This window comes from Mauremys mutica, chromosome 23 (assembly GCF_020497125.1).
Source record: "Mauremys mutica isolate MM-2020 ecotype Southern chromosome 23, ASM2049712v1, whole genome shotgun sequence".
In the NCBI taxonomy this organism is placed as follows: domain Eukaryota; kingdom Metazoa; phylum Chordata; order Testudines; family Geoemydidae; genus Mauremys; species Mauremys mutica.
The window spans coordinates 4,584,167-4,602,587 of NC_059094.1; the positions used below are offsets into that span (position 1 = coordinate 4,584,167).

An 18,421-nucleotide genomic window follows, 5' to 3' on the forward strand; every position below is an offset into this window, starting at 1 on the left:
ATCATTCAGCTTTTGTAGTGCAGCAAAACACCATGTTGTTTAACTTCACCAGTTACAAAGGGCACCTCTGATCTCCCAGTTGTGAAGTGGACCAGTTTTGTTTTGTCTCATGAACATTGGACAATGTACTACTTAGCCCCCCACTGGAGTTGTGTCAGAGGGCAGGGTACTGCCCTGAACCATCCACCCTGCTTCTCTCTGGCCTGGGCTTCCTGCTCACTGCATGAGATCACAGCGGCAGATTTGGGGGAGGGACTCGTGGGTGCCTTAACACTTTGGGGACAGCATTGATCATATGACCTCAATCTTTTCTCCTTTCACATACTAATATGCAAAGCTTCAGTACTTGACTGATGACAGTGTGAAACTGCTGTCCTCCATGTAGCTACCAGCTGTTATTTTCCTTGTCAGCATGACCTTCAACCTATTTGTACTTTCCCTTCTCTTAGGCCTACAAAGTTAGATTGACATAAGCTGTCTTGCATATGCTTAAATTAGTCTTCCACTGATGTAAGCACCCCTTTCTGCAGACGTAATGATACCATGTCCCTGAGCGCCATTGAACCTTGGTTGCTGTACTGAGGTTGATGCAGCATCAAAGTAAACACTGCATTAACAGTGTCAACCCTAACAGTCCTCCAGCAACTGTCCTAGAATGCCTTATGCTGACCTTTCTGGGCACAAGGGGCAGGGAGACCAGGAAACTCCTCCAATCCTTTAAAGCCCCACAGATTCTTGAAATGTTTTTTCCTATTATCTAGCTTGGTGAGCACACTTAGCAGCTCTCCGGTGTTGGCTCTCAGCCAACTACACGCTCCAAATGCACTCCAGCTTGGAGTAGGCAGGAGCTGTTGGATCTCCTGGGCCTGGGGGGAGAAGAGGCTCTTTGGGGAAAGCTCCAGACCAGCAATAGACATCTGGACAGGTTGCATGGGTGATGCAGGAGAAGGGGTGTGACATGGATTAGCAGCAGTGTCACATGAAAACAAAGGAAATACAACAGGAATATCAGGAGGCCAGCAGTCAGTCCAGTGCCAAGCAGCAGACCTGTGTGCCATACTTGGCAGAGACCTCTGTCACCCTGTACACCACTGTGGATACCTCCAAGGAGCCTGAGTCACATGCCCCTTGTGTGAACAGGGAGGAGAGAAGAGGAGTAGGATGAGGGACATGAAAGCAGGGGCTCCAGCTATGCTGAGAGTCATGGCTTATTTGAGACTCTACTGCCGTCCTAGCAGTTGAGCATGGGCAAGCTTCCTTCCTCAGATAAGTATGTAAATTTATTGTCCATTATAGTGACTGTGCCTCCAACTTAGCAGGACACAGCTGTTGCCTTTTCACTAATTTACTTGTACCAAAAAGTGTAGCAGTATGCAGAGAAGTAGCATTATCTGCTTTTCATTCCCCTGTACAGTTAGGCAGGGGAAGCCATGCAGATTAGATTCTTTAGGTACATAGAGCTGTCCCTTGATTCCTCCTGAGAGAGTTCAATAAAACATTCATGGAGATACTTAGCAATCCTCTCCCGGAGGTTTCTAGGGATGGCAGCCTTATTGCTTCCTCTGCAGCAGGAGGTTTTCCCATGCCCCTCAGCGATAACGGCAGCAGGCACCATTGCAGTAAACGATCAGGCTGCCAGAAGCAGCTGTGCTGTCTGCTTGTGTCCCCGTGTGATTTGTTTCTGTCCCACCATACACGGCCAACACTTCCCAAAAGATGTTGGACACGAGCATGTTGCACCCTGGCATACCTACCCATTGCACTGTGCTTTGACACAAGTGCTCTACTCATGCAAGGCACCAAGTATACACCTATGACTTTATGCCAACATAACTTGCATGGGCAAAAGTTTGTAGGTTGACATGCCCTTCAGCATGGCATGTCTCTAATTCCCTTCAGATGGGCAGGGAACTATGATAGTTGCTCTGACTGATTTTTAGGCCAAGGCCCCCTGTTTATGGAGCATTCCAGAAGGCTCAGTTCCCAAACCTAAATATGTTCAAGGCTACAGTGGCAGTGCAAAGGTTGGGCTAAGCCACTGAGCATGGCTGAGCTCCCAAGGCGCTAGAATAGATATTCAGAAAGCAGGGGTACTTCTAAATACTAATCATAGACCTGCTTTATGATAATACCCACTACCGTGTGCCCCCCATAATATGTCCTGCCCTCTTCCAGTGTAAAGCCACCTGGGAGGCAATGAGATTTGTCCAGCAGGGTATGGATAATTGATGCCCTTCACAAGATGCTTAGGAAGGGAGTAGAGGGTGCTGCAAGAAAAGCACTACCTTTCTTATTTAAATTACAAATAGAAGGAAAAGCTCGACCTAGCTCCCACCAGACTCAAAACCGGCCTGGCCTTACTTCCTACACAAAATCATTACTCATGCTGGAGTGGCTGCACAGTAAGTATAGCCATGCTGAATCAGACCAAAGGTCCATCTAGCCCAGTATTCTGTCTTTCGACAGTGGCCAGTGCCAGGAGCCCCAGAGGGAATGAACAGAACAGGGAATCATCAAGTGATCCATCCCCTGCCACCCATTCTCAGCTTCTGGGAAACAGGCTAGGGACACCATCCCTACCCATCCTGGCCAATAGCCACTGATGGACCTATCCTCCATGAATTTATCTAGTTCTTGTTTGACCCTAATCTTGGCCTTCACAACATCCTCTGGCAAGGAGTTCCACAGGTTGACTGTGCTTTTCTGAAGAAATACTTCTTTTTGCTTGTTTTAAACCTGCTGCCTGTTAATTTCATTTGGTGACCCCTACTTCATGTGTTATGAGAAGGAGTAAATAAGACTTCCTTATTTACTTTCTCCACACCAGTCATGATTTTATAGACCTCTATCATATCCACCCCCGTCATCTCTTTTCCAAGCTGAAAAGTCCCAGTCTTATTCATTGCTCCTCATATGAAAGCGGTTCCATACCCCTAATAATATTTGTTGCCTTTTTCTGAACCTTTTCCAATATATCTTTTTTGAGATGGGGCAACCACATCTGCATGCAGTTGCCAGTTTGGATGAGAAACACACACGTGCCAACTCACTATCGCTGGGTGCTCAAGGCTTCCTTAGTTGGCTGAATTAAGTAGCCAGGTTTGAAAACATTTCTCCCCTGGACTTAGACTGTCTCAGTTTCCACCTGAATTCACAAGGGAAATACTCTTCATAGTCTTGGGGGTTTTGTAACTTCATGGTCAGAGTGATCAGTGATGCACAGGTTCCCAAGTGGCATGAAATCCAGCTAGTCAGAGCTGGAGTCAAACTCCCAACAAATATGCTGTGTTACAGCCATCAGCTGCAGGGTGGCATGCTGCCAAGAGATGAACAAGGCAGGCCTTGCCCTTGAGTCCAGTGCTCTGTATTGGAATGAATTTACTTTCAAAATCTATACAAATATACACAAACTGACTTCTTTTCCTTACTACTTTTCCCCCTGGCTCCGGTAGTGCTGCTCCTGCTCTCTTGTGACTCACAGGATGGTGCAGAATCTAGAGTTGGGATTCGGGCTCCGCTGCTGGTTGATTTGTTGCTGCAGGCTCTCCTTCTCCTTCATCAAACTCTCTATCCGCTCTTCCAGCTTCCTCACTTCTCCTGTCCATTTCTGAGGATGTACAAGAGCACAGTCGCTATTTGTCTGAGAGAGGCACTGGCACAGCACTTACAGGCTAGATTCAGAAAGGGACTCAAGTCCCTAACTGCTTCTTTAGGTGCTGAAGTCCAGCATTTGGGTACCTCTGCCATTCCCAAAGTTACCATTCAGCTGCCATCTAACCCTTCCGTTTCTCCTGGTACGAGCTGATGAGCTGGTCTGAGCCCTAGGTCATGCCTAATCCCCAGGGCACTTCTCACCTAGCTTGCATGCAGGGCCTGCTGTGGGTGTTTGCTGCGAGCATGGCTAGCCTGCACAAAAGATGTGTGTGGGTCTATCCATCTGGCCCCCAGGCTACCTGGGCCGTGGGAGAGTCAGCTTTGAATCCCTGTGCTGCCTGGGACCCAGGTGAGAGTCCTCATTACTAGGCTATTGGGGGGTGGGTCTCTCTCCCCTACTGAGGCTGTTCGATTGTGTATAACTTAATAAACGATCATTGGAGCGAGGACATGAACCTGACTCTCCCACCTCAGTGCCCAACCCATGGGGCTAGTGGCTGTGAGGGGGGTCACTTGTTTTTCCCAAGAAAGGGCTGACCTGGCTCAGGCACCTACCTCCAGGAGAGGGTTTATGGCTGAGAACCCTCTGCAGAGACAGGTGCCCCCTCTCCCACCTGTCAGGTGCCTCAGACCCAGACCAAGGGGAGTTAGGCACCTAAGTACATTTGTGGAGCTGAGCCCTAAGCCTTGCCCCTTTCCTCAGCATTTCGTTCCTGGCTAGCGTAGGCAGATCCTGTGCTGGCTTTTGTGAAGCCCTCTCAGGCCTGACACTTCCTATACACTGCATGGGGGGGGAGGGGCAGGGGGCGGCTGTGAATGCCACTGGATGGCAGGGCACCCAGAAGCTAACCCTGTCACGCACAGTATTGCAATGCCTCATCCCCCTTGTGAATCTGGCCCTAACGCCATTGCCTCAGTCACTGCATGGTGAACACCTGCGAGCGAAGCTGCTACCCTGCAGGCTCATTACAGCTGAGGTTCTAGCAGGTGACTTGCTGGGTTTGGGTTAGTGTTAACCAACCTCTACCCCAGCGCTTATAAAAGCAGGGAGCAAGGCTACAAGAGCTTTTGAGGAAAGAAGGAAAAAACAAACAAACCCAACCACTTCTGCCTAGGATAGGGACTGCTTTTTGCAGAGCTGGCAGCCCTCCCTTCTGTATGGGTGCAAACAGTGCATCTGTGACTGGTTTTATTAGTCCCTATGTGATAAAAATACTAGCCTTCAACTAAACATGACAGCACAAAAAGAAAGGCAGAGGGAGGGCATGGACCCAAAGCAAAATATCGGACTGCCCACTTAATGGGGCTAGTGCCTCCCTGTAATCAGCAATAACCCTCCTCCTGCATATGGGCCAGCAGTAGCCCTAACCCCAACCCCTGCTCTCACCTAGGGGTAGACCAAGCAGTAACCCTAAACCTAGCACTAGGCCTAATGCTAACCCTAAACCTAGGCTGAGGTAACCCTAACCCAGTGCCTAGGCTGAATCTAACAATAACTTTAATTTAGGTTTAAATTTAACCCTAATGCCAATGCTGGGTGTAGGGTGACCACTATTCCTAACTCTAAACCTAACCTAGTCCTAACTTTAACCCTAAACCAACACCTTACTCTAACACAAGCCTTAGGCCAAGCAGTACCGCTCCCTCTACCCTGAGCAGTCACCCTAATCTAACCCTAAAACTAGACATAGGCTGGAAAGAAACCCTAATCCCAAACCTAGCCATAGGCATAGCCGTAGGCCGAGCAATAACCTTAAACCTAACCTTAATCTGTGCCTACTCTTAAACCAGGCTTAGGTGTAGGCCAAGCAGTAACCCTAAAGATACTCCTAATCCTAAATCTAGACCGAGAAGTAACCCTAACCTAACATTTACCATAACAGAGCAGTAACACGCTAGCCCTAGCCCTAACCTGAGAAGTAACCCTACATTGGTCCTAACTTGAACCCTAGGCCTAGGCAGAGCAGTAACCTCACCTACTGTAAAATATCCCCAACCCTAACTGCAATTTAGGCCAAAACCTAAACTTAGTCTGAGCCTTAACCATAAAGTTACAGTCAACCTAACACCAGCCCGATCCCTAACCATAATCCAACCCTAGGCCTTAGCGAATCTGCCGTATTTCACCTCAGAGGTGGCTGGATTTCAGCGGTGAGGGAAGCAACTGTACTATAGGCAAGTAAAGACTAGAATATATAGTTACATTTTACAGGTTAAATTAATAATACTGTACTATAATAATTCAAGATCATTATTATTGTATCCACTCACAATTAATGGCACCAAACCAGAACTCACTGATGGACAACTTTGCCAAATGAAGAGTGATCATTTTATTATTACTTCTAAGCAAAATGTGTTAGGCACTTCGGTAGATGGCTACATTTTCTGGAGCTACATTAAACAGTGGTTTCTTGGATTCTCAGCATTACTTTCCACTGTGTGTATTTTTGCTCCTAACCCTTCTGTGAAATTGTGGTGTTTAGGAATTGGGTGGCATCCCTTTAAATAGTTTGTGAGCCCTCTAGCAGTGCTCACTGTCTCCAGTTTCAGAAACCACCAGGACCTTGAAGATCAGCAATGTGTGTATGTAGCTGGGCTACCTGGCTGGGGCTAGGGTGACCAAATGTCCCGATTTTATAAGGACAGTCCCGATATTTGGGGATTTCTCTTATATAAGTGCCTATTACCCCCCACACTCTGTCCCGATTTTTCATAGTTGCTATCTGCTCACCCTAGCTGGGGCTAGTTAATAACCACGGTTGTGCCAGGCAGGTCCTTTACATGACATATGTGCTGTGAGGGCCAAAGACACAACAAACATGGACAAATCCAAGGAACAGACAGTGGGTATCGGAAGGCACTGTGATTAAATGTTTCCAGCCACGTGACCTAGTCTACTGACAGAGAGAGCAAGGGAGGGAAGGCGTGTATGTAGACAGACAGACAGACAGGGTCTGGGGATCAAACCCCATGGCTTTGCCTAGGGCCCGTTGCTGAGAGCAGAGCCACAGATGGGTGAAATTCAGCCTTGCACTGACACTGTTCAGGGGTGAATTTCACCTCGGATCCCTTCAGCACGGGGGCTGCAGTTCCCACTGCAGAGCAGGCTGCAATAGCATCACGGGTTGCAGCTCAGGCTCACCCTGTATTTAGCAGCAGTTTGCTGCCTTGCTGTATTAGCGGCCCTTGCATGCCAGTTACCTGCCTGCACCACTCCTGGATGGCGCTCCCAGAGAGTGGTCCCTGGATGCTGCCGTCCCGGCGCAGGTACACTTCCCCCTGGTCCGTTTCATAAAGCAGCAGCTCCCCCTGCTGCCTGGGCAGATGAACGCTTAGCCGGATCACCTTCAGGAAGATGCCAGTGTCTTCTGCTTTGACCACAGGGATGAAGGTCAGGGTATAGGCATCGGGGAACACCTGCGGCTTGAACCCTTTCAGAATGGAGTCGATGAGCAGGCGGATGCGGTCCTCCTCTTTGTGCCCACACCTGACCCCATGCACGAAGCCGCTGTCCTCCACCCCCACGAAGAGGCTGCCCCCTTCGCTGTTGAGGAAGGCGCACACATACTTCCGGACGTGGTGTTTGAGGGTCCCACTCAGGTATTCCCCTCCACCCCGCTTGAACTCCACGTTCCTGGTCTCGCTCCCCATGAAAGCGCCATAGAACAGGCGCTCCTGGCCCACGATCTCCCTCTGAACGATGGCGCTGTCTGACCTGGTGCCGCTAAGAAACACTGCCGGCCACTCCACCAGCTTCCGGGCTCGAGGGGGACCCTTCCAACAAGGGCTGGGCTGGGCTTCCTCGGACCCCCACAGCCTGCTCTTGCCAGACTGCAAATGCCCCAGCACGGGAGAGTCTGGGGCGCTGGCACCATTCATCTGTGTGTCACTCTGTGCAGAGCCAGAAAGATTAAAGGTCACGTGTACGCAGGGACAGACAGCGCAGAGTGGGGGCGACATGGACGACTGCAGCCAGTGTTATAACAACAGCACAAGGGCCCTAGGCGTAATAGTATTCAGGCTTTAAAGCACATGGGCCCTTTTATTTAATTGCAATCCTGCCGCAACAAGTGACTACACTCAGATCTGCCCCATGAGAATCACCAGCAGAGCTGCCAACTTCTTACTGCGCCTTTTCCTCCTGTCAGAGCAGCGCAGTGACAGGCGAGGGCGCTGGAGCCTATGCCTTCTTGTGCAGCATCCACAGAACGGTTTACTTCATTCTCCCCCTTGTCCCTGGGCAAACCCATTGAAGGCCTGGGGGGTCCATACAGCGTCTTTGTAACTGGTGCTGATGTGTGAGAAGGAAGAGCCCAGCCTGACTCTCAGGTCCTGAGGGACCTGGCAGCGCTGGCAGTTACACAGCTCGTCTTTTTAGCAGTAGGTTGAGCATGCCTGAACTGGAGTCACGGAGAAAAAACAAATATGGAGCCCGTGATGCCATTTTCAGTCACTTCAGAGCAGAACTACAAATTACTGTCCTGGATGCAGGAATCACTGGGTGAAATTCTCTGGCCTGTGTTCTGCAGGGAGTCAGGCTGGATGAGCATACTAGTACCTGCTCGCCTTAAAATCAATGAAATTCTGCCCTGAAATCAAGGGGTATGCCCGTTGTGTAAGTCAGTCCACATCACACAGTCCTATCTCCCTGGACACTGCTGGGTCCTTCCCGGTAGCACATTTTCTAATGCATTGGTTACTTAACTGCTCTTGCCAATTCCCCTGGGATCTGAGAGTCAAGCTGGACCAGGGCTGGCTCCAGGGTTTTTGCTGCCCCAAGTGGAAAAAAAAAAAGCTGCAATTGTGATCTGTGGTGGCAGCTCTACCGCCGCCGCTTCAGTCTTCGGCGGCTGGTCCTTCGCTCCGAGAGGGAGCGAGGGACCCGCCGCCAAAGAGCCGGATGTGCCGCCCCTCACCGTTGGCCACCCCAAGCACCTGCTTGCTGGGCTGGTGCCTGGAGCCGGCCCTGAGCTGGACTCTTTCCTTCCTGCACATTATCGTCTGTATGGAAGGTTCCACAGGGCCAAATGATACCCTTGGTAGCACAGGGGCAACCCTCATTGTCTCCTAATCCGGCCCCAGGAGACACACAGCCCCTGGCCTGGGCTGGACTTGCCCAGGCCGAACGGACTGGAACATGGCAAACAGTTCTGTTGATGGTGCACAAGACGGACCGGACTCCAGCTGCACTCTTAGCTGTGCTGGCTCCTCGAGGCTAACGTAGTAACAACTTAGTGATTAAAAAAAGCTCAGCAGCTCTGGCTCTGTCTATGCACAGGGGGTGAACCCCCCTCCCTCGGGCAGGGGGCAGCACAAGGCCTGGCCAGCACAGTCCTTTTGAAGCCGTCAAACGGGTTAAGAGGGATTACGTGGCACAAGGACCTCGAGCACTGCTTTCAGAGTGGTAGCCGTGTTAGTCTGTATCAGCAAAAACAACGAGGAGTCCTTGTGGCACCTTAGAGACTAACACATTTATTTGGGCATAAGCTTTTGTGGGCTAAAACCCACTTCATCAGATGCATGGAGTGGAACATACAGTAGGGAGGTATAAATACACAGCATATGAAGAGATGGGAGTTGCCTTATCAAGCGGGGGGTCAGAGCTAACTAGCCAATTCAATTAAGGTGGAAGTAGGCAATTCTCAACAGTTGACAAGAAGGGGTGGACATCACTTTTGTAGCGCTAATGAGGCCAGTGTAATCAAGGTGACCCATTTCAAAGAGTTAACAAGAAAGTGGGAGTATCAGCAGGGGGAATTAGTTTTTGTAGTGACCCATCCACTCCCAGTCTTTATTTAGGCCTAATCTGATGGTGTCCAGTTTGCAAATTAATTCCAGTTCTGCAGTTTCTCTTGGAGTCTGTTTTTGAAGTTTTTTGTTGAAGAATTGCCACTCTTAAGTCTGTTATTGAGTGTCCAGGGAGATTGAAGTGTTCTCCTACTGGCCCCCAATCTGAAGCAAATACTCACCAGCAACTACATACCACAGAACAAAAACACTAACCCAGGAACCAAACCCTGCAACAAACCCCGGTACCAACTCTGTCCACATATCTATTCAAGGGACACCATCATAGGACCTAACCACATCAGCCACACCATCCGGGGCTTATTCACCTGCACATCTACCAATGTGCTATATGCCATCATGTGCCAGCAATGCCCCTCTGCCATGTACATTGGCCAAACTGGACAGTCTCTATGCAAAAGAATAAATTGACACAAATCTGACATCAGGAATTATAACATTCAAAAACCAGTAGGAGAACACTTCAATCTCGCTGGACAATTTCCCCCTGCTGATACTCACACCTTCTTGTTAACTGTTTGAAATGGGCCACCTTGATTACATTGGCCTCATTTAGCCCACGAAAGCTTATGCCCAAATAAATGTTAGTCTCTAAGTTGCCACAAGGACTCTTTGTCTTGACTGCACTGTATCTCAGCACGTCTCTCAGAGCATCTCCTGGACATGATGGTTAGGAGGGAAGCCAGGGAACCCAGCGCTGGAGTCGACAGGGAAGCTCTTCCCCATTCCAGGGCCAAGCCAGGAAGGCGGCATTGCTGCAGTGCAAACCGTGGGGGCCAGGAATCTTGCAGGCAGTGAAATTCCGCTTCTTAGCAGCTCACACTACTGCTCCGGCCCATGGGATGAGGTGGCTCATCTCTTGGAAGGAGGGAGTAACGAAGCGCCCAGCCTTTGGATGGAAGTGCTGCTGGGGCTTAGTTCTCCTGGGTGAGAGCTCCCCCTTGTCCTGCTGCCCTGGTGATCTCAGTACCAAAAGGCAGCATGTCCAGCCCGCCCCACTGGGCCTTCGCTGTCACTCCGCTAGAGTAGTGCATTGTGCCTGCCCTACCTCTTGGCACTCCTTAGCACTGGGTGAGGCTCTCCTGCCTTCCCCCACCACCAGGGTTTTCCCTTTCATCACTAGCTCCCTGAGGAGATGTTGCTCCATGTCTGAGGCAACCTGGAGCTGCTTCAGGACGTTCTCCAGGCTCAGCTCAGTGGCCACCTGCACCAAGGCGTAGGCCCGTCTCGGTTTCTTCACCACTTCTATGTCGTGCCGCTGCAGGGGGAGGCTGGCGGTGCCCAGAATGTCCTTCAGCATGCTGCAGAGAACCTCCCGCGAGTACTTGGGGTTCAGGTTTCCAATATACAGTGTGTAGACGTGAGTCAGGCAAGGGAGCGCCTCCTCCATGGGCCCTGCGAACGGCTCCCCTGCTGTCTCTTCCATAGGCTCCTCTGCTGACGACTCTGGTGAGTCTTCCATTGCTCAGAACCCCGTCCAGCTCCCAGTGCCAATAGCTCCCGGTCCCTGTCTCCAGTAGTAACGGTGCTCCAGTTCCAATGCTTCAGGCAACAAGACTAGCAGTGGCTCTTTTCCATCGTGCTGCCTCTGGGCTCTGCTGCTGGCAGGGCTGCTGGTCTGTGGAGCACCATGGTAAACCCAAAGGCACCTTTCCCAAAGGAACCTGTTGTGGCTGCAGCCCCTGCACAAGGTTATATTCTGCAAGGAAGGAGCCGGGGAGAGAGCAGGTCCTTCAATTCAGCCCTCGACCGCATAGCTAGGCCCAGAGATTCCTTGTTGCAGGCCCAGGCTCAGAGCCAGTGCGGGGTGAGGGAGTGTCACACACGGCTTTAGCAGCAGGGTCCGGACAATTGCTGGGGGTGCTGCCTGCAAACCTGCAAAATAGGAGCAAGTCAGTACAGAGCTGCTGAGAAATGGGCCGGCACTGATCTGTGCAGCGACAGGGAGAAAGCCCAGTGCCCAGGCCTCTGTCATGCAACAGCGCCCAGGAGAACATGCAGTCCCCAGGTGTTTCACTCCTAACCGGTCAGTGCACTGAGGCGATGGGGAGGAGTCGAGGGCTGCTAGGAGGAGGCTGGGATGGCAGGCTGGGAGTGCCATGGGCAGGGGCGGAGGCAGCGTGGCCCAGAGCCCAGAGCTGCTCTGTGCTCCCCACGAGCCTGGTAGCTCCCTGCTCCTGCCAGGAGGCTGCCCAAACGCCTCATCACAAGATCCTGCCATGCACCACCCTGAGTGTGCCCAAGGGGCTGGCTCCCCGAGCCTGGTATGGCAGGAGCACAGCAGTGATGGGCGCAGCCGCTGCCCTGGGCACCACGTGCCCTGGCCTGTGTCGAGCAGCTAGTGCTTGGGATGGAGACCAAATACAGCTTAGTGTATCCCCTCTGCCTCCCCCCACCCACTCCCCTTTGCTGGTCCCTGGGCTCCCCTCTGGCCCCCAGGTTTAGGCCTCCCATCGCCTCCTTCCCAACTGCTCTCTCCCCCATAATGCCACCCGCACTCCTCCTCACGCCCCTGATGCTGGGTCCCCCGCTCCACTCAACATCCAGTCCCTACCCTGCTCCTGGGCCAGCCCAGCCCTACTGCTGCCCTCACTGACCCCTCACCCTGGGGCAGGAGTCCCACTGCGGGAGGGGCTCTGTGATACTAGGTACCTCAGGGAACGTGACCCCAGCCCCCCATGCCCTGCTGGCCCTGCCACTTTCACAGGCTAAAACCCCTCAGCAGTGCCCTCAGGAGCGTGACCCCCAACTCCCATGTGGTGAAGACCTGACAGGCTGAGCAGGCCGGGCTCAGGGCCAGCCTGATTCCTGATGGGAGGGCAGAGGTGTGAGGCTTGCGCAGGGCAGTGCCAGGGCCTAGGGGAAGCTGCGGGGTTGTGGAGCTGGAGGGCCCAGCTGAGGCAGGGGAGGAGCAGTTTGTCTGGCTCCCCTCTCTGAGGATGACACACCCTGGGGGTCCTTATGGGTCCCAGCAGCCCTTTTTCCTATCCCCAGTGTACGACGTCCCTGGGTTGGGGCGAGGGCCTTGGCGCCACAGCACCGGCTGATGGGCTCCCCAGAGGAGCTGCGGCCAGTGTGTGTCGGCACAACCCTCCCATGTGCCCTGGGCTGGGCGCCACTGGAGCAGAGGACAGCCTCAGGAGACAGGCCCTTGCCCCTGGTTCCCTGCCAGGTGCGCACACTGACTGTGGCAAGATTGACTCTGCCAGTCCATTGCAGCCTAAGGTCTTGGCATCCGGTCTGTCACCCTGACACCAGTAACCAGCCAGCCCGGACAGTGCACTCGGCAAAGGAGGGCAGTGGTAGCCCCGTGATAGGGGGAAGTGACAACCAAGGGCACCAAGGAACGAATAGTGGAGCTGGAAGAGCACCAGGATCCCTGACTGCAAGACTAGTATCCTAATGTGTGTTTGCAACACACTGGAGCCGCCGGCTGGGTGTGCTGGGTGACGCCTGCGCTGCTTAGTGCGATGCCCAGGGCCAGTGATGTTTGTGCTGATTCAGAACAGACCAGGAGGCGTCTCCCCACTTTCCAGTGCACTTTGACAGAGAACAGCCAGGACAATGAAAATGCTGCCAAAGACTTGCTGGGGATATTGGCTGAAGTGGCTCCAGCCGCGCTTCCCTTGCATTGAGGGCGTTTGATCAGCACCAACGCTCATGGAACACAAATATTCAAGTCACACACAGGAGTTTCCATGGGACCTGACTGTTAAAACTTCCACACACGAGTGCTGGAGCCAGGAGCTTGTGTGCACCCACTGCCAGCGTATCCCTCCAGCCCACCAGGTGCAGCTGAGAGCTGCAAGGACCAGGCCAACCTCTTAATCCCTTTGCCTGGTCCCTGCCTTCCAGCTCCTCCTCTTGGCCTCACTTTCTAAGCCTTCCCAGCTCCAACCCCTCCTGGCTCACTGGGTTGGCCTTGTCCCCATTCCAACAGTGCTGCCAGCCATGGCCACCCATTGGGCTGATTCTTGGAAGCACCCTGGGCTCTGCCAATGTCACGCCACCTATCGCAATAGACTCCTATGTAGCTTAGCTCAGGCATGCACCTGGCCCCCCTCAGCGCAGCACTGTGCACCATGCAGTCTGTAATGGATTTACCTCACACAGCCCTGGGGCGGGGGGGGCGGGGGCATTACTCCCATTGTACAGGTGGACAACTGGTCTCCCTTGGCCAGATCGACAAAAGGTATTTAGGCTCCCAACCTCTGTCGATTTCTGTGGGAGCTAGAAATCTAAATACCTTTAGGTCTGGGTCCAAGTGACTTGCCTAAGGCCACACAGGGAATCAGTGGCAGAGCAGACACTTGACTCCAGGCCTACCCAGTGCCAGGCTCGTACCCTGATCACAGGCTACTTACCCGAACCACTAGCCCCTAGCGCAGCGGCTCCCAAACATTTTCCCTGCACGACCCCATTTTCGGATGTGTTGCTTCCCATGGCCCCAGGCGCACAGTGTGCACAAGCTCACGCTGCATGGCAGGCACCATTTTGTAGAGCAAAATAGCTTCATTGTGTGAAATGGCGACCTCCCCACACTTGGGATTGCCACGCCCCACCTGCTGATGGAACAACTCCACTTGGGGTCGCGACCCACAGTTTGGGAACTGCTGCTTTGAGGCCACGGACCTTCCCCCTGTCAGCGCCAGCCATGCCGCAGCACCTACAAGGAATCAGCCGGGCCCTGACGGCGCGGCTGGCGGGGACATCGGAGATCTAGTTTGAAAGGTTGATTAGCTCCGTTTCTCTCTTCGGCTCATGCTTGTTGTCTTAGGCTGCGAGCTCTTCAGGGCAGAGCGTAAGGTCGCACAACGCCTAGCACTCCCAAAATGCAAATTAACGATAGTTAAATCACTATTGTAAGGGGACTGTCGGCCTCTCACTGGAACTCAGTGGGGGGGCTGGCTGCTAGCTCCCAGTACCAAAAGGAAGGGGGAGGGTCAATGGGAAATCAGGACCCTGAGACTGACAGTCCCCAGGAACAATGGGCAGAGGCCATTGCTCCAGGTCAGGGAGGGAGTCAGGAGGCCGGGGGGGTCCCGTCCTCCTGTGAGCTGGAATGGCCTGGGTCAGAGTGGGGCCGAGCTGAGGGGAGAGCAGGGGCCGAGCTGAGGGGAGAGCAGGGCTGGGCCGGCCAGAGAAGCAGCCCAGGGGGCTGGAGGCAGAGCAGCAGCAGCGGCACTGAGGCAGGGTCAGGGTGGAGCTGGGGCTGGAGCTGTCCAGAGCCGGGTGTGGTGAGCAGCTGGGGAGAGCGACAGGGGGGACCCTGGGCAGAGGGCCCAGCGCAGGGAGACGTCTCAGCCAAGAGGCCCCGCAGGCCAGACCGGGGGGGGGGGTCATAACCCCGACGGGGCGGGGGTGACGCTGGGGAGAAGGGTCCTGCCACCTAGAGCCTGAGGGCGTGTGGCCACCGCCAGGCAAGTGTCCGACCCGCAGTGTCCCTGCAGCACAGCCAGGGCCTGGGCAGGGGCCTGGGACATGTGAGGAACAGACTGAACTGCCCTGACGTTCCAGAGACGCTGGTTGTGACGTCCCCATGCCACAGAGCAGGGTGACGGGTTTTCCTTTCACCTTTCCCATTTTTCCTTATTTTTTTAATTGATTGCTGTGAAATAAATTGTATTTGCTTTGAGCTGTATGCAATGATCAGTGGGTCAGGGAAGTGTCCAGTGCAGAGAGCACCCCGGAGTGGGGACACCCTAGCCCCTGCCCTGAGTGACCACGACAAGGCTGGGGGTCGAACCCCCCAGGAATCCTGGGCCCAGCCTTGTTGGAGTTACGAGGTCTCTCCACACAGGAGAGTGGAAGGGGAGCCCTCAAAGGCGGGGAGGCCTCTGGGTAAAGGAAGTGGGAGTGAGGACTCAGATCCTTTTGCTAGCCCATTTCACTGGGCTCGTGTATAAGCCAGGAAAGTTCCCCACAATGGAAGGTCAGCATGTGACTTATCCGACCAAGCACAAAAGACTGTTACCGTTCGTAACCGTTGTTCTTTGAGATGTGTTGCTCATGTCCATTCCATGACCTGCCCTCCTGTCGCTCTGTCGGAGGATAGGAACATGCGCCAGAAGGCAGCCGAAGACACCTGAGCCCTAGCTGATTAAGCCTTCACTATCGGAGGAGACACAGCCTGTGCTAGCTCATAAGTTCAGATGCAAGTGGTGATCCAATTCGAAATCCTCTCAGGGGACACCAGAAGGCCCTTCATCCTGTCAGCTGTCGTGATAAAGAGCCGGGTTGATCTGCAGAAGGGCTTGGTGTGCTCCAGGTACAACGCCAGGGTGTGCCGGACATCCAGAGCGTGCAGCCATCTCTCCTCATTGGTCGAGTGAGGCTTTGGACAGAACACCGGGAGGAAGATATTCTGGTTGACAGGGAAATGCGACACCATCTCAGGTAGGAAAGCCAGATGGGGCTGCAGCTGGATCTTGTCCTTGTAGAATACGGAGGCTCCGAAGTGAGGGCTTTGCTCTCGGATACACGCCTTGCTGAGGTAATCGCTACAAGGAATGCAACCTCCCACGACAGATGGGAAAGGGAACAAGAAGCCATGGGCTCAAAGAGGGAACCTGTGAGCCTGGAGAGTACAAGGTTGAGGTCCCAGTGGGGAACCGGATCCCAGATCGGCAGAAAAAGACGTTCAAGGCCCTTCAGGAACCTGATTGACATCTCATGTGAGAATACCACTTTACCCTGGACATGAGGATAGAAAGCTGATATGGCTGCCTAGTGCACCTTGATCGAAGAGAAGGCAAGGCAAGGCCCTGGTGCTTTAAGTGAAGCAGATAATTCAGGGCGGACTACACAGACAACTGGGTAGGGGAGATTTTGCACTCAGACACGCAGCAGGAAAAAAACGCTTCCACTTTGCCAGGTAAGTCACTCTGGTGGAGGGCTTTCTGCTTTCCAAGAGAACCTGCTGTACCTGACTAGAGCAGGCCTGTTCCTCCGGATTCAGCCATGCAGCATCCAAGCTGTGAGGTGGAGAGAGGTCAGGTTTGGGTTCAGAAGCTGCCTGTTATTCTGCAAGAGTAAGTCCAGGTGGCTGGGCTGTAGCCACAGGGCTGCCACAGTGAGGTCCATGAGCATGCCAAACCAATGCTGGCAAGGCCACACCAGGGTGATCATGACGACTTGTGCCTTGTCCCTCTTGGTTTTTGAGAGGACTTAGCTGATAAGTGGATTTGGCAGGAAGGCATATATCAGGTCTCCCAGCCATGACAGGAGAAAAGCATCGGAAAGGGAGCCTCTGCCAAGGCCCTGGAGAGAGCAGAACTGATGACACTTTCTGTTCAGTCTGGTGGCAAACAGGTCCACGGATGGCCCTGAGCGCCCCTGCGTTTATATATAATGTGAGCTCCTCTCAAGACCATAACGCTTGAATCTGCAGCGTACTGAGATGTGCTCACCAACTGAGGTCAGACGCATCCAAAATCAGGGAGACCGTGGGTTGCAGGCTCGCGAACGACACTCCTTCCAACACTAACCTGGGGTCAGACCACTACTGCAGAGAGATAAGTACCCTTGAAGAGGTTGTGATGACTTTGTCAAGGTGATGTCTGGCCGGGGAGCAGACTGACACCATCCACATCTGAAGGGGACGCAGCCTGAGTCTCGCATGGTGGACAACATATGTGCATGCTGCCATGTGACCCAATAGTCTGAGATAGACCCAGGCCATGGTGAGCGGATGTGCGGTGTGACAAAGTTCGCTTATTGGCGGATTTGCTCGCCTCAGAGATCTTCCCCTCTGGTGGAACCCACAGTCCGAGTCAACTCCTCCTGTGTCTGATCAGGAGCTGGGAGGTTTGGGGGGAACCCGGGCCCGCCCTCTACTCCGGATTCCAGACTAGGGCCCTGTGGATTGCAGCTGTCTATAGTGCCTCCTGTAACAGCTGCATGACGGCTACAACTCCCTGGGCTACTTCCCCATGGCCTCCTCCAGACACCTTCTTTATCCTCACCACAGGACCTTCCTCCTGGTGTCTGATAACGCTTGTACTCCTCAGTCCTCCAGCAGCACACCCTCTCCCTCTCAGCTCCTTGCGCCTCTTGCTCCCAGCTCCTCGCACGCACACCACAAACTGAAGTGAGCTCCTTTTTAAACCCAGGTGCCTTGATTAGCCTGCCTTAATTGACTCTAGCAGCTTCTTGATTGGCTGCAGGTGTTCTAATCAGCCTGTCTGCCTTAATTGTTTCCAGAAAGCTCCTGATTGTTCTGGAACCTTCCCTGTTACCTTACCCAGGGAAAGGGGACCTACTTAACCTGGGGCTAATATATTTGCCTTCTATCACTCTCCTGTAGCCATCTGGCCTGACCCTGTCACAGTGGTGATGCTGGCAATCTGCTCTGACATTGCCCTGAACCTGGCCTCTGGCAGGAATGCTCTGGCTCTGTAGAGTGGAGCACCGCTCCGATAAACTCTATCTGTTGGACCGGGATTAATGTTGATTTTTGTTCATTTATCAGCAGGCCCAGGGCTCGACAAGCGGCTTGCAGCATCTCAACGCTGCGCTGGACCTGGACCCTGAAGCAGCCCTGGATGAGCCAGTCATCGAGATACGGGTAAATCTGGATACCCTGACGCCTGAGGTAGGCCATCACCACCAACATGCAAACACCCTTGGCACCGTTGCTAGGCCAAAAGGGAGCACTGCAAATTGGTAATGGGCGTGTTGGAGACAGTTGACATGCCCACGGTGAACCGTACCGGCAATTGGTGATGGGGCTCCCGGGACCAGCATGTCTCGACTCTCTGGAGCAGTGCTGGGAGCTGGGAGACGGGCTCGGGCACTCGCAGCACCAGGGCTCTGGGGACTGGTGCTGCACCTCTGCAGGTCTGTGCTAGCCCACTGGCTAGCACCGCCTTGAGCCCGAGGAACACTGCCTGGAGTCCAGGAACAGACCCCGGGAACTCTGGCAGGCAAGCCGACCTGCGTCTGGTGGCGCTGCTCA

General features: G+C 53.4%; 1 protein-coding gene across 4 annotated transcripts in view; it reads right to left on the reverse strand.

The window, feature by feature from the left end:
* The window catches only part of SLFNL1 (schlafen like 1), a 42,194-nt gene that overhangs the window by 13,225 nt on the left and 10,548 nt on the right, over positions 1 to 18,421 (reverse strand). For 2 of the 4 annotated variants that reach the window (XM_044997989.1, XR_006575110.1), the window contains exons 2-4: positions 10,514 to 11,340; positions 6,859 to 7,548; positions 3,480 to 3,607 (exon numbers count right to left, since the gene is read on the reverse strand). In XM_044997989.1, the coding sequence (XP_044853924.1) occupies positions 3,480 to 3,607; positions 6,859 to 7,548; positions 10,514 to 10,927 (1,232 nt within the window). In that variant the 5' untranslated portion in view covers positions 10,928 to 11,340. Of the gene's footprint in view, positions 1 to 3,415; positions 3,608 to 6,858; positions 7,549 to 10,513; positions 11,341 to 18,421 lie in introns of all 4 variants that reach the window. The other 2 variants (XM_044997991.1, XR_006575111.1) reach the window with 2 other exon arrangements.